Below are 27,445 nucleotides of genomic sequence, written 5' to 3' on the forward strand. Positions count from 1 at the left end.
GCCTACAAGAGACGCATTTGAACGCTGCTGAGAATATGAAACTCCGCAAGAAATGGAGGGGACAGCTCTTTGCTACCTCCTATTCTGCGTTCTCCAGGGGGGCGGCGATCTGGTTTCGCGGCTCTGTTCCCTTCCAGATGCTGGAACACAGAATCGATAAAGAGGGGCGATATGTATTTGTACGGGGACTGCTGGACGGGGAGGCTCTTGTAATTGGGTGTGTGTACTCGCCGAACTCGAATCAGGCGGAGTTCTTGTTGACAGTGAACGGGGTACTTGCAGACTGGGCGGATCATCACTTGTTGATTGGGGGGGATTTTAATGCTGTACTTGATGTTGCTTTGGATAGGTCACATCCCCCTTTGCAGGCAGCCGAGAGTAAAAAACAGGCGGAGGCTCTGGCGAGATGGTCCGAGGGCTGGGATCTAGCAGATGTGTGGCGTAGCGCACATCCACGAGACAGGGAATATACCTTTTTTTCACCGCCCCACCAGCTCCACACCAGAATCGACCACATTTTCTGTTCCCGTTCCCTAGCGGCTTCCATAGTCCAGACCCAACACATGGGGAAAACTCTGTCTGATCACAGTCCTGTAGAACTCACCTGGCAGTGGGGTAGACGTCTGACCCCCATTCCAACTTGGAGACTATCTCCAGATCTACTTGAGGACTCTGTATTTCGGGCCTCCCTGTCTGACACTATAGTTACATACTTTTCCACAAATACTAACACAGCCAGCTCCCGGCTAGTAGAGTGGGACGCCTTTAAAGTTTGCCTGAGGGGGGCGGCGATGGCTGCTGGGACGGGTAGGAAACGTGAGGTAATTGCCCAATTGAAGGAAGTGGAGAACTCACTTGCGCCCTTAGAGAATGAGGCAGCTGGCACCAATGCACCCTTCACACCACTGCAGGAGGCTCACATTAGACATGCGGAACTACTGGAAGACCTGAGGCTCCTAGACTACAAAGAGTACACGAACAGGCAGCATACACAGGAGGATAGGGCCGGCCCCCTGCTAGCCCGCATTCTACGTGACTCCCCAATTCATCATCCCATCCTGAATATTATGGATCAGGCGGGCAACCCAACTAACACCCAACTCGGGATTAATACGGCGTTCAGGGACTACTACATAACACTTTACAGCCCCCCGCAGCCCCTCTCCGAGGATGCATTCGAGACCTTCATGAGGGACCTGACTCTACCTCAACTCACTGAGAGACAGGCCAAAGACCTGAAGCGCACCATTACGATCGCTGAAATTAGGCAGGCGATAAGAGCTCTCCCCAAGGGCAAAACCCCTGGTACGGATGGCCTACCGGCCGACTTTTATGCGACCTTCATAGACCTCCTGGCACCGCGCTTGCACACTATTTATATTGAGGCCTTACGGACGTCGTCCCTTCCACAGTCATCAATGCAGGCTTTGATCACATCCCTATTAAAGCCTGCCAAGGAAGGGCTGCAAATGGCAGATTATAGGCCACTTTCCCTCCTCAATACTGACTCCAAGATATTGAGCAAGGTGCTGGCAGCGAGGCTTGTGCAATACGTACCGCAACTGATCCACCCGGATCAATGTGGTTTTATTCCGGGTCGTAACACGGCCATGAACCTTAGGCGTTTAGCACAACTGATGCTCGGAGGCGGAGGGGACGTGCACTCAGAGGGCTGCATATCTCTGGACTTGAAACAAGCGTTTGACTCCCTTAGGTGGGACTTTATGTTCGCCACCCTGTCCAAATTCGGGATACCCTCTGAATTCCTTGCCTGGGTCAGATTGCTGTATACCGTCCCCACGGCTAGAGTACGCACCTCTGGACTTATATCGGCTCCTATAGCCATAGCAAGGGGCACCAGGCAGGGCTGCCCGCTATCCCCCCTCCTTTTTGTCCTTGCCCTTGAGCCTATGCTCTGTCGGCTTCGGTCGATGGCTCCCCACTATGGAATACGTAGACACGGGACTGCACATATTGTATCTGCTTACGCAGATGATATTATATTGTATCTCCGAGACCTGAGGGGAGACCTGAGCTCTGTTTCCCAGGTCTTCGAGGACTTTAGGGCGATCTCTGGTCTGACCATAAGCGAATCCAAGTCCTATGGCTACACGTTTGCGGCAACAGGCTTGACTACTCCCTTACTCTTCGCCCCTCATGCATTCCAGATGGCGGAAACCACTTTTAGATACTTGGGGATGCAAATCTATAGGGAGTCTGACTTGATGATTGACGGAAACCTTGGGAGGGCCGTCAGAGCACTGAAATCACAGATTCAATTCTGGTTGACACTTCCACTTTCCATACCCGGCAGAGTAGCGATATCAAAGATGGTGATGCTTCCCCGTCTTCTCTATCATTTCACCAACTTACCATACCTGATCCCAGCAGCGACATTTAAGACCCTTGACACTCTACTTACAGAGCTCGTATGGGGGCACGGCCGCAGACGTATAAGTCTGTCTAAGTTACAACTCCCCTCTGGCGCCGGTGGTATGGGCCTGCCGGATTTTAGAGCTTACAACTATGCGTGTCAGCTTCAATGGCTGGCTTACTGGGTGGCTGGCCGCAATCTCCAGGAGATCGGCATGTCGGAGGAGGACTACGGTAGGGGGAGATTACACACACTACTCCTGCCCAATTCGGACATGCCGAGAGATGCCCCACCACTTCTTAGACTAGCGGTCCTTTACTGGAGGAAGGCTCTGAAATACGCTTCGCCTAAGTCATCCTATGCCCCCACTATCCCACTTCTGGGCATTCCATTGGGCACAGGAGCTCTCACGACGACCGCACTAACCACATGGCATAACGCGGGAGTATCGCATGTGGGCGACCTGTTTGCAGACGGCCACTTGTTGTCCTTTGAAGACTTCAGAACCACACAAGGCATACCTGGGGGCTCATTCCTCCTGTACGCCGGTCTTCGCAATTATATCACACATACATGGTCACCTGAGGGACAGGAACCTGACACAAACCCCCTCACTAGGATGCACTATCTAATGGGATCGGGTGCACATCTGACGAGATGGCTTACTGCTGGCATCAGAGAAGGGAGGACATTCCCTCTCTCGTTTCTCAGGGAGACATGGGAGGAGGATATTGGTAGGCCCCTGAGAGACAAAGAGTGGGACCGAATACTGCAATTTCCCAGAAAGGTAGCCAGGAACCCCAAGTTCAAATTCATTCAATTAATGCTGTTACATAGAGCCTACCTGACCCCACACCGCATACATACGGTGTTTCCTGATGCGAAAAGCAATTGCCCCCGCTGTGACACTGAAGATGCATCACTGATACACATGATGTGGCAATGCCCCAAGTTAGGATACTACTGGACCTCGGTCCATGCATCACTTGAGAGCGCTGGGGCCCTGTCCCGATCTCCTACATTAGAAGGCACGTTGTTGGGGCTGGGGCCCTCCCAGCGCAGCAGGACAGTGGCGTCACGCTTTGCAGATCTGGCCCTCTTATTAGCGAAACGAGCTATCACGATGAGGTGGAAGTCACCTAAACCACCCAACCCTGAATTATGGAAGGCAGAGGTAGTGCGCTGGGGCAGGGCAGAGGGAGTAGCACTGCAGCGCGAAGAATACAGAGGACTACGGAAAAGGCCGATCTCACTGGACTGGTTTGTCACGTTGGGGGAGTTTGAAACGGGAGATGGTGGGGAAGAAGGGGATAACAGTGACGCACCGAATGCGGAATGAAAATGTCCGGAGCCGGAATTTCATCTCATACACTGTCACCGGCTGTGATGCATGATTATGGGTTGAGGAACATCCAATCACTGGCTTGCTGCCCCGCACCGTCTAAGTGTACTGAAGAAGAGGCTACATGTTATAATACTAAGGGTGACCCAGATAAATGTTCGTTCTATTCACTTCATTAGAGAGCTGCAAAGAGAGTGTCGGGAGGGCTGTTCGAGGGTGGTGGGAGGGTTTATGAAAACAGGGGTTTGTTTAACTGCGACAGTTCTGATCGCCACAAAATGTAAAATCGAAATGACAAAGCAACATATTTGTTTTAAGCAGACATATGCATGGTTTACCTTGATGTACTGAACCTGAAATGTGTGTAACTGCTTCCCATACTATGCTAATAAACAGATTTTCAAAAAAAAAAAAACGTATGCAGACCAGCCTTCGTTCTGCCAGATTTAACTTTGACCCAATCGCCAACAGCAATCCTCCCGGACACAACAACAGGAGAACTCTTGCCATCAGACAGTACCCAATCCTTTAACCAAGCAGGGACAGTTCTAGAACCTGGCGAGCGCCCACGCATGACTTGGAAAGGAGGCACCTGAGTGACACTGTGGAGGGTGGTCCGGTAAGACCAAACCATGTCTTGAACCAACCGTCTGGGGTCTAAATTGTTGGCCAAAGCAAGTTGAATGGTACCTTTAACAAGACGGTTGGACCTCTCAACCATTCCATTGCCCATGGGGTTGTATAAGGAAGTGCGAGAATGTTTGACATCACATTTCTCAAAGAAACAACTCATCTCATTGGAGGTTAACTGGGTGCCGTTGTCAGTCAAAACCATGTTGGGGAAACCCTCTGAAGAAAACAGGTTCTCAAACACTTCAATGGTGGACCTAGTGGTGATATCTCTAAGGAACTCCACACAAAGCCACTTGGAGTGGACATCAACGACCACAGCAGCAAAACGCATGTCAAGAGGAAGACCGGACAGAGGGCCAATGAAATCCAAACACAAATTATACCAGGGTTAACCAGGATCCGAAATGTGCCCTTGATTGGCTTGAAGACCAACTTTCAACCTCTTTTCGCTCTCCTTGCAATAGGAGCAATTCTCCACCCAAACACGAATAGCATCATCCATGCCTGGCCACCAAAACTCTTGCTTTATCCTCCTGATAGTCATACCCCGGCCCAGATGTCCCAAGTGGGCTAGCTTGAAAATATGAGATCTCAGGCCAACAGGTGGCACAAAACGGTCGCCCCTCATTATGATCTCCGAACCTGAAAGAGACAACTCATCTAAGAGTTTCCAAAAGGGCCTGACGGCCACAGGCACCATACTTTCCCTGGGAGCACCTCTCCTGATAAGTAGAATAACTTCTTGGAGGACAGAGTCTTTCTTCATCTCAGACAACCACTGGTCTTGAGAAAAGGCACCCACCGGAGATTCACACACATCCCCAACCACAGCAACAGCCTCTTCCACAGTACACTTTTCAAGATCTTGATCAACCAACTTCCAGTCAACAGACAAGCGAGACAGACAATCCGCTTGGACGTTTTTCCAGCCTTGAATAAAAACAATTTCGTAAGAGTATTCCTGTAATCTGGCAGCAATCCTTGCAAGACGAGCAGAACCTTTGCCAGCACCACCACCCGATAAAATTTTCAACAATGGCTTGTGGTCGGTTCGCAACACAAACCTCACACCCCACAAATATACACGAAAATACTCAACACTCCAAGCAGCAGCCAAGGCTTCTCGTTCAATGACCGAGTAGTTCCTCTCAGCTTGGGTAAGTGTTCTAGAAGCAAAAGCAATGGTTCTTTCAAGACCACGCTGAAGTTGTGAAAACACTACTCCGATTCCAGTAAGACTGGCATCTACGGTCAGGAAGGATTTGCACCCAGGATCAAAGGGGGCTAGAATACCAGCATTGCAGATATTTTCCTTGATCTGTTGAAAGGAGTCCTCTTGGGCTTCATCCCAAATAAACGTGTTGCCCTTTCTCAATAACAATCTCAAAGGTTCAGACAGACAAGCAAAGCCTTGAACAAATTTCGAATAATATTCGACTAAACCCAAGAAAGAGCGAAGCTGGTCTCTGTCACTGGGTGCTGGGGCTTGGCTGATGGCAAGTAGAAGATTCTTTTTTGGAGCAATTCCATCAGCGGAGATAGTGTAACCTAGGTACTCAATCTTTTCAGTTAAGAAAACACACTTATCCTTATTTACAGTTAAACCGGTTTCTTCTAATTTGAAGAGGACTTGACGCAAAGCTAAATTGTGATCATTCACACTTTTCCCAGACACTAGAATGTCGTCTTGAAAGTAGACAACCCCAGACAGACCCTTAAGCATGTTAGACATCATCCGCTGAAAGACACTAGCAGCCGAGGCGAGGCCAAACGGCATGCGAGTGAACTGGAAGGTACCCTCGGTGGTAATGAAGGCAGTCAATGGTTTGGAATCAGGGTGTAATCTGATTTGGTGGTACGCACTCCTCAAATCGATCTTTGAGAAGAATCTACCACCCCCCCCCCCCCGCCCCCCCCCCCCCCCCCACAGATTGTAACAACTCATTGATATTGGGAAGGGGAAAAGTGTCAGTGATAATCTCTTGGTTGAGGGACCTGAGGTCAATGCAAAATCTCAACCGCCCATCGGATTTCAACGTGATTACGACGGGAGAAATCCAGGGCGAAGCTTCAACAGGTTCAATCACTTTGGTAGACAACATGTCATGCAATAAATCTTTTAAGCCCTGTCTAACTGAAAGGGGTACTCTTCTTAGTTTATGTTGCACAGGAGAAGCATTGGGCTTCAAAACAATTTTGTGGAAATAATCCTTAACACATCCTAATCTATCAGCAAATACTCTATGAGCAGCATTTAAAATGTCTTTAACTTGAACATCGTGCTCAATTGTCATAACTACATCAGGTGAACAGGGATTGATCACAATATTCAAATCAAACTGGTGCATCCACCCCAAGATTGGAGGACCTTCTCTGGCTATATACACTTTCCCATTGATACTCCTGGATTTAAATGCGATGACACCAAACATGTACCCCAGAACATCAATGGGTTTGCCTTGGTAACTGTTAGAACTGGCTATTTCTGGTAGGCTAAGGCTGACGCCAAAGCCAGGCAGAAACCACCATTCTAGTCAGGGCAAGGAAGTCACACGCCAAGATAACCTCTGCTCACCCCCTTGGTAGCTTGGCACAAGCAGTAAGGCTAAACTCGGAGGCAATGTGTAAAGCATTTGCGCCAGCGCACAACAGCAACAACATACTAGGCACACCACAGAAGAGACTCCACACAAGGTTATTATAAAAATAACTTTTGTATTGTAAAAACACATCAGATAAAATCACACATATACATGGTGCCAACTGGCACGGGCAATATTCACAGGGATTATGTACACAAGACAGGGCCACAAGGGCCACTGTCATAGTCAGATATAGCACTTCTAGAATAAGAAATAATAAAACATAAAATGGTAATCACAAAGATAACAACCAGTAACCACTGGTAACAGGAACCAGGACCTTACTAGGACCACCTGTACTAAGAAAGAAGAACCACCTAAGTATCACACAGCATTAGGGGTCTAAGAAAGAATACATTACTCATGATGCAATAAACCTACATTCAGAGGAGTAGAAAAGACAACCACCTAAGTATCACTCAGCATTTAGGGGTCTAGGAAAAGGACACATTACCCATGATGCAATAACCTACATTCAGAGGAGTAAGAATAGAGCACATGATGCAATAAACTACATTCAGGGGTGCAGCGCAAGAAGACACATGATGACTAACCATTCAGAGGTGCAGCGCATGGAAAGGAAGACACATGATGCAGTAACACATTCAGAGGTGTTAAGAATAGGGCACATGATGCAATAAAATACATTCAGGGGTGCAGCGCAAGAAGACACATGATGACTAAACATTCAGAGGTGCAGCGCATGGAAAGGAAGACACATAATGCATAAACATTCAGAGGTGCCTAATAAATCAATAGCGCAAAAACACACAGTAGGCAATTACTATTTAAAAACATAGAAATCACATTGCGCCAACACTACATAAGCCACTACCTGTGGCAGTCCCTAGGCCAACTGGCCTTGTTGGGGCAAGGATGCCCTGTGTCCAAAGTCAGGGCGCGCTGCCATGCAGCGCCAGTCCAAAGTACAAAAAGCCTAAACGTGGCAGGTGCCCACAAAGTGCTTGGCACCTGGGCATTGCAATAAAATAAACTGCGACAGGGTCCTCACTGACCCTTGGGCGCAAACTGCGCCATGCTGGAGCCACACAGGCTCTGGGACACATACACTGTGCACGTTGGAGCCACACAGGCTCTGGCCAACACTGGTCAAACGTTGGAGCCACACAGGCTCTTAAAAACACATATGGCCCCTCTGAGCCACACAGGCTCTCTCAGCGTTGGGGCGACCCACTGCCATCCGGGGCCGCCCTGACTCTCCATTTACTTCACCAAATGTCCCCCAGAGCCTCTCAGGGCTCTAAATACAATAAAATGGGGCGAGGGAGCCTCTCCGGGCTCTGTGCACGTTGGGGCGACCCACTGCCAACCGGGGCCGCCCTTGAAGCCTTCGTGGCTTCTCTCTCTTGAGCGCGAGCTCGCGCTACTGCGGGGGAGGGGCGGACACCGACAACGTGTCCCGGCGCCCCTCCCCTGCTCTGCCCCACTCCAGCCCGGCCCCAGCCCAGACTCACCGGGCCTCGGGGCGGCTCCTCCGGACGGTGGCTCTTCTTCTGGCCAGCGCGGGGCTCCTCTTCCACCACGGAGCCCCGCTGGCCCGCTCCGCCGTTCTCGGCCGCTTCTCCTCTCGCCGGCCTCCTCCTCAGATGCCGCCGGGCTCCCTCAGCTCACGGGAGCCCGGCCGACCCGCCGCAGTACGTCCTCTTCTCTCCCCCGGGCAGCTTCTCTCCTCTCGGGCTGCGGGGGCGGGACTTCCGGCCGGCCGCGCTGGGATTGGCCGGCCGGCCATCCACTTCCGGGTCGCTGCGGGCAGCGCAGCGGCCCTTCTCCTTTAGGCAGGCAGGCGGGGAGGCATTTTAAAATATCGGTAATACCGGCGTGGGCAGCCGAAGGTAGATAAAAAATAAGAGTAAGCGAGGTGGGCACTCGCCAGGCTGGCAAAGCGCTCCTCAGCGCTAGAATCAAAAATAAAGCGCTCGAAAAGCGCTATGGGCAATAAAGCGCTCCCAAAGCGCTAGAACAAAAAGTACAAAGGGTCCTTCCAGAAATGCAGCTCCACCATGCTGCACAAAGGTCCAGAGAGTCCCAGGGGGGCAAAGCAACGTCCCCCCCATCAGCCCAGCAAGGCAGAGGGGTCCCCCAGGAGTCCAGGAAAGTCCATCAGATGCCCAGGGCTGGGCAGAGCCAGGGATTCCCCTGAGCTCAAGCAGCAGCAGCCCCTGGCAGATTCAAGTTGAAAACAAGAACAATTTGGAAGGGGATACAACCCCTTTTTATACAGTGCAAAACCTTTGAAGTTCTTTGAAGTCCTTTGAAGCAGGCAGTGTGAGAACCAGCTGGACTGGTTTAGAGGGAAGTCCCCTTCAGTATCAGGGACAGAGGTGTCAGTCGCCCAGCGGGAGGTGGAGCCAGCTTTGTAGTTACACAGGAACAGCCCTTCACTATCAGGTGCCATCTCCTCCCACTTCCCTGGCAGCAGATGCTGCCTTTCATCCATGGGCTGACTCAGACAACCTCCTGGGCTCTCCAGCCCCTGTCATCCTCAAACCAGACAGTCAATCCACAAGCAGGCCCATGCACTCTGGGCCAGGCTCACCAGCCAATCACACGCTAGCACCAACTTGCACAAATATGCCAACTTCCAAAAGTAGGACTTCTAGACTAGACACAGCCATGCTGCATACATCATTTTGCAGCATTCATTCTCACGAGTTCTCTCATACCAAACTCGCCCCTGCACTCCCCACGCATCAGGAACTACCATGGGCATACATATTCCCCATTCATTCCTATGGGAGGGCAGGTCACTCACCATTCATCCACAGAGAGCTCAAGCACTTTACACTGTACCACAGTGAAAAAGTGCGCAGAGGCCTAAAATCACCAATACCAGGTTCCATAAATAGGCTAGGAAAACGCAAAAAGTCTAGGGGTGAACCTGCCTAATGGGCCGGGTCCAACAGTAACCCACAGGATCAATGTCTTTTTCGGTGAGAGAAACATTGTGCCACAAGGAAGAAAAGGTAGATTCTGGAATTATGGTAAACAAAGAGCCAGAATCAACCATAAGTAACACATCTTGACCACAAATAGAAAATATTGCGGAAGGTCTTGATAACCTGGGAGAATCACATGTGGTACTAACCAAATCACAATTAAATTGTTGAATAACTAAAACTCTGTTATCAATTACATTCACTTCAGACTTGAGTTTGTCAAAGGTCTCAGAGGATTTAGCTTTATCAGAACCCTCGCCCTGTTTACACATTCTTAGACAATGACCTTTGCGACCACATTTTCTGCAAATCTGGTCAAGGGCATAACATTTCTTAAAATCACCTGAATGGAATTGGCTTCCACAACGCCAACATTCTTTGCTCTTGACCCTAGAAGGAAAAGTGTTAGGGTTATTCTTGTTAAAACGTTTAGAGACAGCATTAATTTCATAACCTTCCACACATTCTTCATATTCAACACTCCCAATTTGTGAGGAAGTTTTATCTCTACGCTCCAATTCATCAATACTCTCGTTTTCAGATTGAGGGTGGGTATAAAAACGGTATCTTGCCATAACCAGGTTGACCTCTTTGGCAAATCTAGTCTCTAGTCTTTTCAGAGCCTCCTTGTATGCATCATCCATGGGTTGGCCATTGGGACCTAAAGCAACTGGTAAATACTTAAATACTCTTTGCCCTTCATTACCAAGTGTGCTTAACAAAAGCGCTTTTTTCCTTTCAGGGTGAAAGTTTTTCCCATCAAGCGCAGTGATGTAATTGTCTAACATTTCAACCCAGTCCTCCCAATCTATTAATGGTGTGCCTGGAGAGGACAGAAACATAGGAGGCATAACTATATTTGAGGCCATAGTAAAAACAAATGCAAACGATATGATAAAACAAATGAGGAAGTAATGTTAACTTCAAACTTGAAAGTAAGGGTGTGCAAATCACCGTGAAAGTGTCTGCACGAAGTTGAGTCGATCAGCGTAGTCACGGAAAAGCAGTCGGGTTGACGTCACAAAGCCCAGTAGAATGTAGGGAAGGGCTGCAGTGAGAGACTGAAGTGAACAAAGGGAACTGCGTAGGAGACAGCAGAGCGTTCACTCCTTAAAGACGTAACAATAGAAACTGACGATGCGTTTCAATGACGAGGGAGAAGGAGCGTCATGAGACGTGAGAACGTCAACACGCAAGGCGTCAGAAGCGTTTCAAAGACGTCAGATGCGGTGCAGTGACGTGGGGAAAACTGAAGAGCTTGGAACGTTGGAAGTTCAACAAGCGCGGAGGATAAAACTTTAAAACAGTACCTTAAACGTGGCCAAAACAGTCGAAATCGAAGAAAACCAATCAGCAGAGCAGGCGAAGGCAGCCGAAGACAAACTCAGCGCTGGAGAAGATGTCGCAGAATTACCAGGTTGCTTTTCACACGAAGAAGCCGAGTAAAATGGATCCAAGCATCAGGAAAGCGTCGCCAAAAATGTTGTGATGCTTCTTACATCGTGGAAAGCAGGAGACAGGAGACGGAGGCCTTGTTCAGGTAAGTTTATTGGAAGAAAGCAACCTGGCATCCGACCACCTCGACAGCGCAGGACAACTGTCAACTCTCGAGTGTCGTGTACCAGATGTTCCACACGGAACACAGAGAAAGAGCAGAGCGAGGAGAGAATCTTAAGAACAGGTAAGATTCCAACATAACAGCCTTACACTGCGCTGCAACATGTTTCGTGCATTTTTTGTATTTTTTTTTGTTAAAATCTGCAGATTATGCGGCAGATGATGGATTATGTGGCAAATGTGACAGTTCTATAATTATGTGAAAATCGTCGTGGCCACATAAACACATCATTCCATTGGCCATACCCATGTGCATTTGTAAAGAAGACACCAAGATAAGATAGACTGCACAGAGTAGAACGTCTGTCAGTAGAAAGGAAAAGTGACCCCCTGCCTCAACGGGGCTAAACTACCGTGTTAGATTTCACTACTCTGCAAGCACGATCATGTTTTCTAAAGTGTATTCTGTTACTTCTCAAGAATCGTTAATATTTTAACACTCTGAAACATTGTACAAGAGCGACTCGACACAGATACATAGCACAGTCATGGGTGAAGCAAGCAGTAGAATTGTGTTTAATGAAGCTCGAGCATTAGTTGCAAGAAGTGTGTTATAGTCAAGGTTATTTGAAGAAAATAAAGTACAGTTGTTGTTTTTTTGGCTCCACTACTGTTACAGAAAAGTACTTAGTTGGACGTTTTGGAAGTCAGTCTTCTAGGTGCCTCTTTTCTATAACTACATGCCATCTGTTGCTCGTTGCCACAACTGCATCTGATTCCTTTATCTGAACTAAAAGAAAGGACCTTGAATGTTCATTTTGACTGCATTTGCCATATTTTAAAAAGTATTAAAAGAATAATAGTGTTGAGCGTATTTCAGTTGCAATTTGGAGCATATTGTGCTTCACCTGTACTGTTCCACGTATATATACAAACTTTATAAGGCATCCTGTGAGATTGTGGAGCTGGATTTCATGTACATGTCAAAGACACTCAGTGCTACATTCGTCTCTGGAGCAGAAGGGCTAACTATAACAAATATCACCGACTCTCAGATTCACCCAGACTCGGATGAATAAAAACATGTTCTGCTCAAACATTTCCGACCCTGATTTCTTGATTCTGCATCTCAAAGAGCTCTGGTTCATCTCAGATCTTACACAAATTATAAACACAGTCGCTTTCCTGCAGAATTACCACTCTAAATGCATTCGGAGCATAAGGCCAACATCAGGTTGATACCTCCTACTCTAATCACCCCCAAACATATGTATCTTGGAAGATCTCAACACCTAATTCCACACATCTGAATTGCACCAAACCTAATCCCCGATAGCAAATCCTGAATCTTTTGACTTCCATCAGCCAGTTGATGAAACCGCACTGTCCATTGTAAACACATGGTATGGAATATTTGCTTCTAGAGGACTTATATCTGTTACTGGAGACAATCCCATTACCTGGAACAATCGCTGCATCATCAATTTCAGGCTCAATATACTTAAGGCGATTCTGTGAATTGCTTTCATTAGCACAGGTTGGAGACCAGAGAAGAGCTTCGATATCGTGTATTTTTGGCCAGTCTCTGCTACTCTGCTCTTGGATACATGATGTCTGTAAACCAGTCCCACAAAAGGTAACTGAGGCCTCCCTAGTGATGCCCATCATAGCTTCAGGAAATTGGTCACGTATTTGGAAGGCTGCCTGGTTGAACTCTGGTGTCTAACAACTGAAACTGAAGCCTCAAAAGACATTGAGTGATGATGTGCAACCAAGAGAAAAATTCCCTCTGATTACCGATTCTTCAAAGAAGCCCTCAATAAAACCAATTGATCCCAGTACTCTCAAACCGAGATGTTACATGTCCGACAAAAGAACATTTAAAAATCATCTTTTAATTACATAATCCTGTCTGCACCACAGCGTGCGTCAGCTACTGTCAGAAGCTCTAAAGTTCTTTGGCAGACCATTTAACTGAAAAAAAAAATAATCTCGAATAATATTTTCTTTTAAAATAGGCACTTACAGCTTTCCCTTAACAATCCTGACATTTCGTGCTTCCACCACCACACAACCAAAACACAGCTGCTTCTAGACTCTCTCGGCAAAAGAAACCAATCACCTAATGGAGGTTGTCACCATCGCACACAAGTCCTGCTGCCCCAAATATTTTCAAAAATATTATGATAGCATCCTTCTACCATAAAGGCCCGAATGATCATTAATTCCTCCATATCATCCGCAGCGTTCCCAAAAGCATCCTTGATCAAGCACCTACTATAGATTGCGCACTTCACTAGTCAGACTTGAAAAATAAGACCTATATTTAACAGACAGTTTCCAAATAAGCTCATTTAAAAAGCCACTCTGTCTTCAGACCTCATCCCTACTTGATCAAAGCAAGCTTTTTTTAGACATACAACAAATTCTCTTCTGGAAGCAGCACAGACTTTACATTGATCGCTATCTGGAATTACTTCAAGAACACAATCAAGGCTATTGGAATTGCGACCTTCCTCTTACTTAATTTCTCTTCACCCTTGAACACTGTAATCTGCTAGTCCAGAGACTAAGCTGCATAGGAAATTGGGGTACGGTTCCTAATTGAAACTAAATTGTCAAACTTTCTTAATTCTGCGGATCACCATTCATTTATTGGGTTGGTGCTCATCTAGGCTCAATTATTGTCCACTTCTCTAAACTGTATACCTCTCTCCACATCTGAAACTTGCCAAGTCTTTACAGTTCATCTATAGCAGTCATGCTGATGATGCCCGGTCATCCTAAACAACACTCCGTGGCGTCGCCCCTCTGCTTTTTAACAGTGAGAAAATAAAATGATAACTTGCGTTATTATCATTTTATTTTCTCCTACTTCTGCAGCTTTGCGTGAAGGGGCGGGTGCAATGACTGGTTGGCCTGCCCTCTCGGGCTGCCCAAAACAGTCTTACACACTTCGCAAGTTCTCCATGCAGGCTTTATTAAAACCTGCATGGAGAACGTGCCTAGGCTCCCAATCTGCGCCTGAGCGCCGAAACACGGCGCTCAGACCATTCCCAATGCTGCTAAGGCAGTGTTGTGATTGGCTGACTGGGAGCCTGGGTGTGCTTCCTGTAGTTCAGGTCAGCAATGGAGGACTTAGGAGGAGAGATGTGACGAGGAAGTGGTGAGAAGGTACGTTATTATTTAATTTTTTGCTACACACTTCCCCCGCGTCCTCCCGCCCCAATCCCTACCTCCGATCCGTGCTGGCCGCTGCCGAAGACATTTGTACCTGAACACCTCTGGCCCCAGTCAATTCATTGGGCTTATAGACCACTTCACTGGACCATCTGAAACTTCCAACTCCTCCAAAATGGAAATCTTACCATGTAAAAGGAAATTAGTCCGTCTCCGATGTCCTCAACTAGAGCAGAATCGGGATGTGATTATGGACCTCAACCTCCTACTCCAAACACAAGTCTCTCAAGTTATTCAATGCTTTTTCCACAGAATGAGAATATTATATTGTATCTTCCTTCACTTGGGCTTTCCCCACAGAATATACAGCCTGAAAAGCAATAGAGGTATGTCGCAAACCAACCTTCAAGGCCCTGCTTTGGTTTCCAAACCTAAGACGCCTCTCCTTCAAATCTCTTTTCATTGCTCACTGTGTGATCCATGGGATCAAGTCCATTTTCCTACTGTCCAACTCAGAATCTACATTTTAATGATGGAGGCGTAGCTTAGTCAGTGACATTTGGGGAGTTGAATCTTAAATTTCCCAAAGGAAAAATCAGTAAGCACCAGAGTGAATGGGTGAGATTCCAGAGGTTCAGGTTGAACTGTTTCCATCAAAAGCAGGGCCTGCCAAACTCAAGGTCTGCCCACCTGATCATGAATTGGGCGCACTGCAAGTTTTTACACTGATGAAGTAACATTTACTATGCTGCTGTAACCCACGAGTACACATAGTACGTACCGCGGGCCGCCAGCGGCCCGGCAAGCCTTTCTTGGCGGCCCGCTGACCTTGGAGACATCGTACCTGTGTGTTTTTTTTTTTTTTACGAGTGTCAGCAAACACCGCCGCACGGACTCCGAAAGACTCTGCTCAATGGGGCCGAGCGATTTCAGCGATAGTCAGAGTGGAGAGGCAGGGGCGCTAAGAAGAGGTGAACTACAACACAGCCTCATTAACAAGGAAATTGTCTTTTAAAGACCTGTGTGAGAGATAGAGAGAGACAGAGTGAAGGAGACAGTCAGAGGTAGACAGACAGAGGGAGACAGACAGAGGGAGACAGAGGGAGGAGGGCGACAGATAGAGGGAGAGTGACAGATGGAGGGAGACAGAGAGAGAGGAAGGGATATAGAGACGGAGGGAGACAGACAGAGCGAGTGAGAGAGGGAGAGAGGGGGAGACAGACAGAGGGAGGAGGGTGACAGACAGAGGGAGACAGGCAGAGGGAGCGAGACGGAGAGGGAGGGAGACAGAGAGAGAGAGGGAAACAGAGTGAGTGAGACAGAGGGAGACAGAGAGAGGGCGAGGGAGGGAGACAGAGAGAGAGGGAGGGAGAGAGAAAGAGGAAGGGAGAGGTAGAGAGAAGGAGGGAGACAGAGAGAGAGATGTGTGTGTGCCGGGTCTGGTGGCTCAGTGGACGAAGGTGTCCGCTGCAGGGACCTGTGTTCACAGTTTTTTTTTTAGTGACGCGCCCCCACCGGTGCAGCCCTTTGCCACAAACCACACTGTAAATTTGGCCCCCAAGAGAAAATTTGTGAGTACCCATGATGTAAGCAGACGGCACAAAGGTGTAGTGCCAATCGGAGACTATCTGCCCTATTTTGAGTAAACTGTCGGATGACTTTTTTTGTTTTACCTGTCCATGATCACCAGGATAGAAAAACAAGAAAAATTACCTCCACCATGGGAGGAAACTCCCTTTGTGTGGGGGGTCACAAAGCTTGCTAGCCAGCCATCATGTTTTGATGGAGCGTCAGTCAAACATTTTGTTCATAGACCTGCCAAATGTACATAGATGTCTGCAGGTGCAGAGGACATTTCTAAATTTGATGGGTGGAGTCAAGGTAGGGTGACTGACGTAAAGTCCTCTGCCCCCTGTCTTGCCGTTACTCTGTCTGCCAAACCCTTAATCAGTCCCTACATCTAGTGTGGCACAGTAGGAAAAAGACAATGGTTTGGAATGCCAATCTGAGCAGTTGCTAGTGGTTAGACTATGTGCAAGCATTCATCTCATCACTTTTTGGAGTTTGGTTTTGTCACTAGGATGCCAGGAAACCTTGTTCATATTTCTAAACCTACTACAGCTAGTGTTTATGAATTCCAAAAAGTAGTAAATTTGCATCCCGTCAAAAAGAACCTCTGTTTGCGCAGGTTTGCTACTTTTTGATAAACTGATCACTACATATATTTAAGACCCTGATTTAAAAAATGAACAGGTTGAAAGCTCTTAGAGAAATCAGGACAACGAGGAAAACCAACATAGACATAGCAGACCCGACTTAGAGACTCAGACATAACTGCCAAGCAAAGAAAGCATGTTTTTGGGGTGGGGGTCGTCCCAAACCTCCCCACCCCCGCCAAGCAGCCACATGTTGACTTTATGCCCCTGTTTAAGGAGATACCTCAAATCCTGAGCGACCTGTCTTGATCATTCTTCCATTTGAATAAATATCATTATTGGCAACTCCTCTTGGTACAAACATTCAAGCTACGGACAAACCTCCTGAGAATAAGGATACGCAGCATCTCGTAGAATTCAGGAAAGTAGTAAAGATCTGTCTGATACCCAAAACATGAGTCACCTGATTTTAGGATACAGGTTGTACTGGCTTGTATATGCAACTTATGATACTGTTTCTTGTACTCTTTCATATCTCACTTCACGTGTAAGACAGTGCTACATTCGTTATCCAGTATTATGGGTATCTTTCATAGATTCACATGCCTGAATCATTCCCCGTCGTCGGGGTAGGAGTCCCCGGTAAATAACAATAGTAATGTCACATAGACATATACTTAGTACTAGGCCAGTGGCCTCACATTAGTAGCCTATCTAGGTCCTTATGTAAAAAGGACCAAACTTTGGCCAGGAGCCAATCAGCTACCATCACCCTTCTCACCTTCCTGGAAGGAGCCCTAGTCCCTCAGATTTTCTACCGCACGTCGTGCAGAGGAGTCTCCACTGAGCTCTGCTCAGGTTTTTTTCTATATCTTTGGTTTTTTGACTACTTTTTCTTCAAGTTCAGTTGGAAAAGGAGTATTAGTATTTAATATGTCTACTACTCCTAAAAAAGGTCTTTTTAGGCCATGTGCCTCATGTAGTAAAATGAGGTTACACATAGAGGACAAGCATGAGGACTGTTTGTATTGCCTCTATCCTCAGCATTCTGCCAAGGAATGTAAGATTTGTCGCACTCTCCCGGTCAAGACATTGAAAGACAGGGAAGGGCGACTGCTTCTGTGGCTCCAGAAACTGAGGAACAAGGACCAAGTCTCCTCAGGTGAGAGTGAGTGTTCCTTCAGAAGTTTCCACTCCTCTCCTAAAAGGCCTCGACAGACATCTCCAGGTCAGTCTGCTGTGCCTCCTCACAAGAAGCCGAAATCTGTGGAGGGTCATCCTAAGGTCAAGCCTTCTCTTCAGATGACAGCCTTCAAAAAGCCTGCGGTGGTATCTTCTGGCCTGCCTGTGACGATGTCAACAGTTTCCATTTCGACATCCACGGCGACTACTTTCTCCATGGCTTCCACTGCCACAACGTCGTCGACGATGGGTAGGTCAATACCTTCTGTTATTCCTCTCACAAAACCGCCGAGGACGCTCCCGTCGACGTCTGCTTCATCGTCGACGAAGACAAGGCGTCCAGCGTCTATGAAGAAACCATCGTCGAGTTCATCGTCGACGAGGACTTCGTCGTCGTCGAAGCCACCGTCGACGAAGACACCGTCGACATCGGGACCGTCGACGAAGACTTCCTCGTCAACGACGAATACACCGTCGACGACGGCTCCGTCGACGAGGACACCGTCGACGACGACACCGTCGACGAGGACTCCGTCGACGAGGGCACCGTCGACGACAACAGCACCGTCGACGACGACACCGTCGACGACGACACCGTCGACGAGGACACCGTCGACGAGCACACCGTCGACGAGGACACCGTCGACGACAACACCGTCGACGACGACACCGTCGACGACGACTCCATCGTCGTCGAGCCCGTCGACGAGGACACCGTCGACGAAGCCGTCGTCGTCGTTGATTTCTGCAGTGTCGACGCCGCCGTCGACGAGGGCATTGTCGTCGACGAGGACATCATCGACGTCGATGCAGTCGACGATGAGAATGTATGATAACATGTCAACTATTGTAGACGCTCCATCAGACGCTACAATGAATCTACAATCAAAGGGCTCTCCGTCACTGAAGTATTCCTATACCCATTTTAAGATGTCATCATGCATGGTGACACCAGAGATGACTTCACCTAGCAAAGTCCAGCAACTGCTGCCAACGCAATTTCTGGAGGCAGAAGACCCTGACGTGGAGAACATGTTTCCCATAGCATCCAGTCCCTCTCATCTTAACATTAAGGTTCATGAGAGTTCAGACTGTGAAGATCTCGAAGAGGTGACAATTCAAGAAGAAGTTCGGCAGCATACCACTGTTCAGCCTATGGTATGCCTCCCGGCTTCAATTGTCTCTGACCTACAGTTTCTGATTTCAGACTATAAACAAAGATTTCCGTCTTCTGCTCCTGCTTCAGGAGTGCCAGCACAGCAGGAAGCTCCAACACCTCAACGTCGCCAGCGACCACCTCCGCTGGTTGTGCATCCTGAGCATGAGAAATTGCCTCCTCAAATTTCTTCTGATGAGGATGAATATGAGGAAGAAGTGAGACATGATGAAGTCCAAGATGAGGAAGGTGAAATACATGATGAGGATTCTGATGATAACAACAACCAGGATCCGGCATCCCCAGAGCAAGTACAGGATGATTCTCCCCCTGAAGATTTAGGGGGATTCCATAATATAGTAGGGAGAGCGGCTGCGAGATTCAACATCCAAATAGCTTCGGAAACGCAGGACTGTTTCCTCCATGACTTTAAGGAATCCTTCAAAAGATCTGTTCGATCCATCCCAGTAATCGATTATATATGGGAGCAAGGACTTAAAATTATGAAAAATCCTTCCTCACTCATTCCAGTGCCGGCTAGACTTGAAAGGAAGTACAAAGCCCCAGACACTGCTCCCGCATGCTTAACTGGCCAGACTAAACCGGACTCAGTTATATCACAGGCCGCTCAGCAGAAGTCTAGCAACCCGTCAGCGGCAATAACAGCGCCTCCTGATAAAGAGGGGAGAAAACTTGATGCCATCGGCAAAAGATTTTCTTCTATGTCCGCCCTATCAGTCAGGGCTGCAAATTCTCTAGCATTACTAGGTCGCTACAATCGACAGATATGGGCAGATATAGCTCCATATCTAGAGGCAATCCCAGAAGACCAGAAAGAAGAGGTTAAGAAAATTTTGCTGGAGGGCGAACGCTCTGCCTCAGAGATGATCGATGTGGCCTTAGATATCGCGTCCACAGGATTTCGTCAACTGGCAGGAGCAGCGGTTTTGAGACGCCAGGGCTGGCTAAAAGCCACAGCATTCCGGCCTGATGTGCAAGCCAAAGTTCTAGACATGCCATTTGATGGCGAACTGCTCTTCGGTGAACATATCGATGATATGCTGCAAGGTATTAAGAAGGATACCGACACGGCGAAAGCCTTAGGCACCCTACAATACAAAACTAATTCCTTTCGAGGATCCAGAGGTAGAGGGCAGCAGAATAGGGGCAGCTATCAAGGTTACAAGTCCGCTTATAACTCTTCTCAGCAGTACAAGCCTCAATATCAGCAGAGACAGCAACAAGGACGAGCTTCCTACAACAAGTCGTCCTTTCGAGGGAAAGGAGGAAAGAAGGATAATTACAGACGCCAATGACTGCTTTCTCCAGCATACCTCCACCTCTTCTCCACAATTCGCAGTTGGAGGAAAAATTACCAACTTCCTTCACAATTGGAAACAAATTACAACAGATCGTTGGGTGCTGCAGTTAGTTCGCTTCGGACACACTTTGGAGTTTGTGGAACATCCTCCTCCGAACCCACCATGTCCTATGCAGCACAAGAATCTACGCCTACTTCAACAGGAGCTCTCTCTAATGCTCCAGAAAAGAGCAGTGGAGAGAGTTCCTCGAGGTCAGAAGGGGAGAGGATTCTATTCCCGATTCTTCCTGGTCAGAAAAAAGGAGAAGAAGCAATGGAGACCAATACTGGATCTGAGAAACCTAAATATATACCTCAAGAAGCAGTCCTTCCGTATGGTTACCCTCCAGGAGGTATTACACCTACTCAATCCAAAAGACTATATGGTATCCTTAGACCTCCAGGATGCCTATTTTCATGTCCTCATTCACAAGAGTCATCGACAATTTCTGAGGTTTGCAGTGGCAGGCAGGCACTACCAGTTCAGGGTTTTACCATTCGGCCTGAAGTCAGCTCCACGCATCTTCACGAAGTGTCTGTCACCAGTAGCGGCATACCTTCGCCAGCATCATCACCAAGTCTTTCCCTACCTAGACGACTGGCTCATCAAAGCTCCGACTCGGATAGGCGCAGCCAAGTCCTCTTCGGCCTGCCTTCATCTATTCAAAAATCTGGGCTTAACACTCAACCAGGAAAAGTCAACTCTCCAACCGTCACAACGTCTCAATTTCCTGGGAGCAACGTTGGATACACAACAAGAGAAAGCCTTTCCTTCCAGAGAACGTCAGGTCAAGCTGAAGACTCTGGCTGTCCACATTCAGGCCAAGCAGAGAGTCAAAGTTCGACTATTCAAATCATTGCTAGGAATGATGTCTTCCAACATTTTTCTCATTCCTCACTGTCGCCTACACATGCGGCCTCTACAGGAAGCCTTAACAAATCAGTGGATCCAATCTACAGGGTCTTTCGACGACTGGATCAGGATCACTCAGGTCATGAAGAAAGCTCTGAGATGGTGGCTTCTGGGCGACAACTTAAACAAGGGTCTCCCTTTTCTTCTCCCAGTCTCTCCTCATGTGATAACCACAGACGCTTCACTGGAAGGATGGGGGGCGTTCCTACAGGAACTGCAAGTACACGGTCAATGGTCAGTGGCAGAAAAACAACTCCACATCAATCTGCTGGAATTGAGAGCAGTGCGCCTGGCACTTCGAGCATTTCTGCCCCGTATCAGGAACTCCCCAGTGCTTGTGAGGACGGACAACACCACCACAATGCACTACCTGAACAAGCAGGGGGGTACTCGATCCAGGACGTTGTCTCGAGAATCTCAGCAAATCTGGATCTGGCTGGTACAACACGACATTTCTCTGCGGGCAGAGTATGTCCCAGGAGTAGACAACACCCTGGCAGACTCGCTAAGCAGACAGCGTTCACTTTGCCACGAGTGGGAGCTCGACCAGCAGACGCTCGACTCGGTGTTCTCCCGTTGGGGCAAACCTCACCTGGATCTCTTTGCGACGAAAGTGAACGCGAAATGCCAACATTACGCAAGCTGGCTTCCCCAGAAAAGGTCCCTAGGGAATGCCTTTTCGATGACATGGTGCAACGTCTTTGCTTACGCTTTTCCACCGTTTCCCCTGATCCCCAGGGTTCTGCGGAAACTGAAAGCAGAGAGTTGTACCATGATCCTGATAGCCCCAGCGTGGCCGCGCCAACACTGGTATACGGAGCTACACCTTCTATCGCTGGAACCTCCAATTCTATTCAGGACATGCCCACATCTCCTCACAATGAACCAGGGACAAGTCCAGCATCCGGATCCAACATCTCTAAAATTATCAGCTTGGCTCCTGAGTTCAGAGAGTTCCAGGATTTAGATATTCCACAGGAATGCAGGGTCGTCTTAGCCCGGGCTCGGGCTGAAAGTACTAATAAGACGTATTCCCTCAAGTGGAAAAGGTTCTGTTTGTGGTGTAGAGCTCAGAATTTGCATCCGTTCACTTCTACTCCAGCACAAATTCTGCCCTACTTGCTCCACTTAGCCAATTCTGGACTGGCACACGCTTCAATAAAGGTCCACCTGGCGGCCATCTCCAGGTTCAGACGATCTTCGTGTGGAGCTTCGTTATGGACCAACAGACTAATCAAACAGTTTCTGAAGGGATTATTCAGATCTTTCCCTCCAGTTAGAGCACCTCCACCTACATGGCAACTAAATGTGGTACTAACTCAACTAATGAAACACCCGTTTGAGCCAATCCACAGAGCAGATCTAAAATATTTGTCATGGAAGACAGCTCTATTGCTGGCGCTCACGTCGGCAAGGAGAGTGAGTGAACTGCAGGCTTTTTCTGTGCAAGACCCCTTCATCCAGTTCAAGAACGACAGGGTCACTCTACGGACTAACCCTAAGTTTATACCGAAGGTTCCGTCCTCTTTCCATCTCAACGAACCTATTGTCCTACGATCTTTCTTCCCGAATCCATCATCTGCGGCTGAAAGATCTCTTCACTCATTGGACCTCAAACGATGTCTCAAATTTTACCTTCACAGGACGGAGCAATTTCGAAAGTCCAACCAATTATTTGTTGCATTTAGCAGACCCAGGAAAGGCTTAGCTTTAACAAAACAGAGCATTTCCAGATGGATTTCAGCGGCCATCGCCTTCTGTCACCAACAGGCGGGCCACCCTCTGCCTTCAAAAGTACGAGCACACTCCACTAGAGCGGTTTCCACCTCCTTGGCGCTCTTTGCTGGGGTATCCATTGTCGACATTTGCAGAGCGGCGACATGGAAGACACCACATACGTTCACCAAGCACTACTGCTTGGACTCTGAACTTATGAAGGATGCAGCAGTGGGGCAGGCTGTCCTACGTCATCTATTTCATTAGTGGTGAGCCTTCTTCCTATCATCCCACCTTCCAGGTAATTTATCGCACATTTCTTATCAGGTTGTGAGTATCATGTAAACTGTGTAACAACTTGTGATAAGATTACTATGTCTTTACGAATGTATTATGCGAAATGTGCTCATTATTGCTTGCTATTCTGATTCAGGCATGTGAATCTATGAAAGATACCCATAATACTGGATAAGAAATGCGTTACTTACCTGTAACAGCAGTTATCCAGTATTGGTATCTTTCATAGATTCACATGCAACCCACCCGCCTCCCCTGGAAGGGCTCACCTTCTCCCTCTCAGTAGGTACTACTTAGCACTGTGCTTACGAAAATCTGAGGGACTAGGGCTCCTTCCAGGAAGGTGAGAAGGGTGATGGTAGCTGATTGGCTCCTGGCCAAAGTTTGGTCCTTTTTACATAAGGACCTAGATAGGCTACTAATGTGAGGCCACTGGCCTAGTACTAAGTATATGTCTATGTGACATTACTATTGTTATTTACCGGGGACTCCTACCCCGACGACGGGGAATGATTCAGGCATGTGAATCTATGAAAGATACCAATACTGGATAACTGCTGTTACAGGTAAGTAACGCATTTCTTCTTCCACATGTTTTGAGCACTTCCCTAAACTTTAAGCATGGCACCGAATAAAACATCTAATAGGTTAATCCTCAACCAATCACTTTTCCAACCACGCACAACAAACAGAATAGGTATTTACTCTGCAAGTCAGATAGCGCCTAGGTGACACATCAGGGTTTGAAAATGACTATACAAATGGTGCAATTCAATTTAGACTAGTGTATCTACGTCGAAAGCATACATTTATCAAACATAAATACATGTCTGATTCACCAAGACCTGTCGGTCTCAGATGACATCTTTATGAACCACATGAAACTGAACCTAAAAAAGCTCCACAGGCTTTCAACAACAGACTGTTGGAAAGTCAACATTACGATTTTGGGCAAAACACCTAAAGAGATTGAATCACTGCTCACACAAATTACGATTTTGGGCAAAACACCTAAAGAGATTGAATCACTGCTCACACAAATTCAAGACCTGCTAATTGTCAGGTTTTCTCCCCCTAGAGACCTTAAGCCGAAGATTCACAGTCAGAAGAAACGCCTTTAGGAACACCATCATTCAGCTATCCACTTCCACCCTTGAGTATTGTCACCCACCGCTCTTTATCATGTTGCACAGTACACTTGATTTAGGCAATTTGGTGGTCCAAATACCAGTTATTGAATGCCTATATATTTTTTGTCATGCTCCCAATTACTTTTATGACTTCACAGAGGACTAGACCAGATGGGGAGGTGTTGCGAGTGATACCAGACCTTGTGTAATTTAATATGATGTCACATGTGAGGCCACAATTACTGCACTAGGGCAAGTTATTGGGTGTATAGCTAACTACAACTGATGTGTCTTTGCTGGCAAACCTTACCATAGCATCACTTTAGCTGTAGTGTTTTCAGCGAATTCCTGAGTTTTTTTAACACCTTGGCTGCGCAGGATATTCCTCTCCTGTGCTGGGCCATAATGATCTTGGGTCTGGGCATGACGAGCTGAGCTCGTCATGAGCACCGAAGGGTTTAAATACACCTTAATCTTCTGAACAGTTACCCATACATACCTTTAGGATTTTACTTTGAGTAAATGTTTGGATTTTTTCTAAGGCCTTTATTACGAGTCTGGTGGTCCAAGTACTGCCAGACTCACGGTGGCGTTCTCCTGGCCGCCCTATTATGACTAGGGGGGTCCAGCCTCCCTGGGACCCCCGCAACTGCCAGGGAACCACCGTTCCTTGGTGGTTGTGCGGCGGTCCTGAGGTGGCAATATGCTTGACCGGCTGCTGTGGCCCGCCAACCATATTACGAGTTTCTTCACCGCCACACTTTTCATGGCAGTGCGACCACCATGGAGAGTTTGGCATGAGGAAACAAATCAGGCCCCACAGGACCACCTTGTGCCTCATGCCATGTGGTTGCAAACAAGGGGGCAGAACTTGTGTCCCACCTGTGTACTTGCGCACCAGTACCAGCAGGGCATGGACTGCAGCAGTCCATGCCGTGCAGGTATTGCCTTTGACATTTCCCATTGTGGTGCCTATTTCATAGGCACTGTCCTGAAAACGCCAAAGAACCGCCCGTCAGACCAGGGGAAAACTCCTGATCTGGCGGGCAATTCATACACGGGTTTGACGGTGCCGGAGCAGGAGGGTCCCACTCCCGCAATACCAAACTCATAATAAGGCCCTATGATAATCTGATTCTTTCTTCCAGAAATGAGTGAAGTGCTGGGTCTCCTTGGTCCATGGTATTAAAAGAAGATACCCGATGAAAGGAAAAAGAGCAAGTTCAAATAGATCTTTACCATTAACAAAAAGACCAATGAACGTGCATGACTAAAGCGTAGAAAATAAGATTGAGAAGGTGGTAGCGAGGATTATGAACACCAGAATAAAAAAGAGATTGCTGTAAGAGAAAACTAAATATAAAAGATTTGAAAGCTTCCACCTTTTGTGTCTTTAACATAACATAACAAGCTTATAGGCATACAAGAAAGTTAAACAACTGTCAGATGTGAGTAGTTGTATGTGTTGTTTTGCTTTATAACGTTGCTTCAGCTGGTCCATATTGTTCCACTCTTAAACAAATGTGAGTAGACTATTCAATATCAACACTTAAGTAATATTATACTTTTTCTATTGAATTTTCAAGGTAATTCCTGTGGAAAAGCTTGTGAAAGGCCGCTTCCAGGATAATTTAGATTTCATCCAGTGGTTTAAGAAGTTCTTTGATGCTAATTATGATGGCAAAGAGTACAACCCCATGGAGGCTCGACAAGGACAAGATGCCCTTCCACCTCCTGATCCTGGTGAACAGATCTTCAACCTGCCTAAAAAGCCTCACCATGCAAACTCTCCCACAGCAGGTATTGTGACATTTTTCCAAGGTGCCATGACTGACTAGGCTTCGAGGAGTATATATTTGTACATTGAACAATGCTGATTTCAAGGCTTCAGACTGTGGTACGTGTTGCTGCAGAAGACAAACGTCCACTTGGAATGACTACCGGCAGATGTGTACGTTTATTAGCAGATAATGTATGGGTATCCTATGTTTGGAAGTGTGCCACTGATTGTTTCCCTGCTGAGGCATAACCAGAGTGACCATGAATCCCTTCTGGAGTTAACTATTGAGCAGGGTTAAAGGCAGCAGCCCTCGTTCCGCCTCTCTAACATTAATTGTAATCAACCAAAGGTCTTAATAAGAATTAATGTCCTTCTCTCGCTCGTTCATGAAACTGCAAGTGTAATCTACTTTGATGTTTTTGGAACAATTCCTCAGCCTGAATGCTGTCGCAGAGCCAACAACACATTGATTTGTGTTGTAAAATGTGCTGAAGTTTCAGGCATGGTAATCTGCTAAATGAGCTTTAGATCATTGCATCAAGTGCATCCCTCTGATGCAGTTTCAGGGGTACACGATAGCAATATCTTCCCGTGCACGTGTCATGCAGACACCAATAGATTATTAGGCAAGGCACAGTAATGGTGGTACACTGATCTGACTGGGCTACAGCAACAGTCGAGTTATATGTGCTCTTTCTGCTTCTCTTTGGCAGGTTACATTTTGGGTGGCTCATAAGAAGGTAACAGATGCTAGTTCTCCTTTTCTAAATCTTTTAAAGGGAAACAAGAAGGGCCACGAGAAGATGTTAAAAAATGTCCTGCGTACCAATTATTGTGAACACAGATAGGAGTGATGGAAAACACAAAATCGGGCAGACCTTCATACCGAGTCCTGGTTGTACCCTCTGCGTTCACTCTCGCTACACAAGGCTTATTATTCATAAATATAAACACATGCTCCTGGTATCTTTGCTCTACTGTGAAGTCATGCATATTTGAATTCATTTTCTATAGGCTGGGTTGTGACATGAAATTTTTTTTGTGCTTTTATTCCACACATATTTTGAGTC

General features: G+C 47.3%; 1 protein-coding gene across 2 annotated transcripts in view; it reads left to right on the forward strand.

The window, feature by feature from the left end:
* Window positions 1-27,445, forward strand: part of MAPRE2 (microtubule associated protein RP/EB family member 2) — an 859,854-nt gene that overhangs the window by 731,532 nt on the left and 100,877 nt on the right. For both annotated transcript variants that reach the window (XM_086965723.1, XM_086965722.1), the window contains one exon: window positions 26,182-26,395. In XM_086965723.1, the coding sequence (XP_086821849.1) occupies window positions 26,182-26,395 (214 nt within the window). The remainder of the gene's footprint in view (window positions 1-26,181; window positions 26,396-27,445) is intronic.

Source organism: Lissotriton vulgaris, chromosome 4_1, assembly GCF_964263255.1.
Source record: "Lissotriton vulgaris chromosome 4_1, aLisVul1.2, whole genome shotgun sequence".
Taxonomy (NCBI): Eukaryota; Metazoa; Chordata; class Amphibia; order Caudata; family Salamandridae; genus Lissotriton; species Lissotriton vulgaris.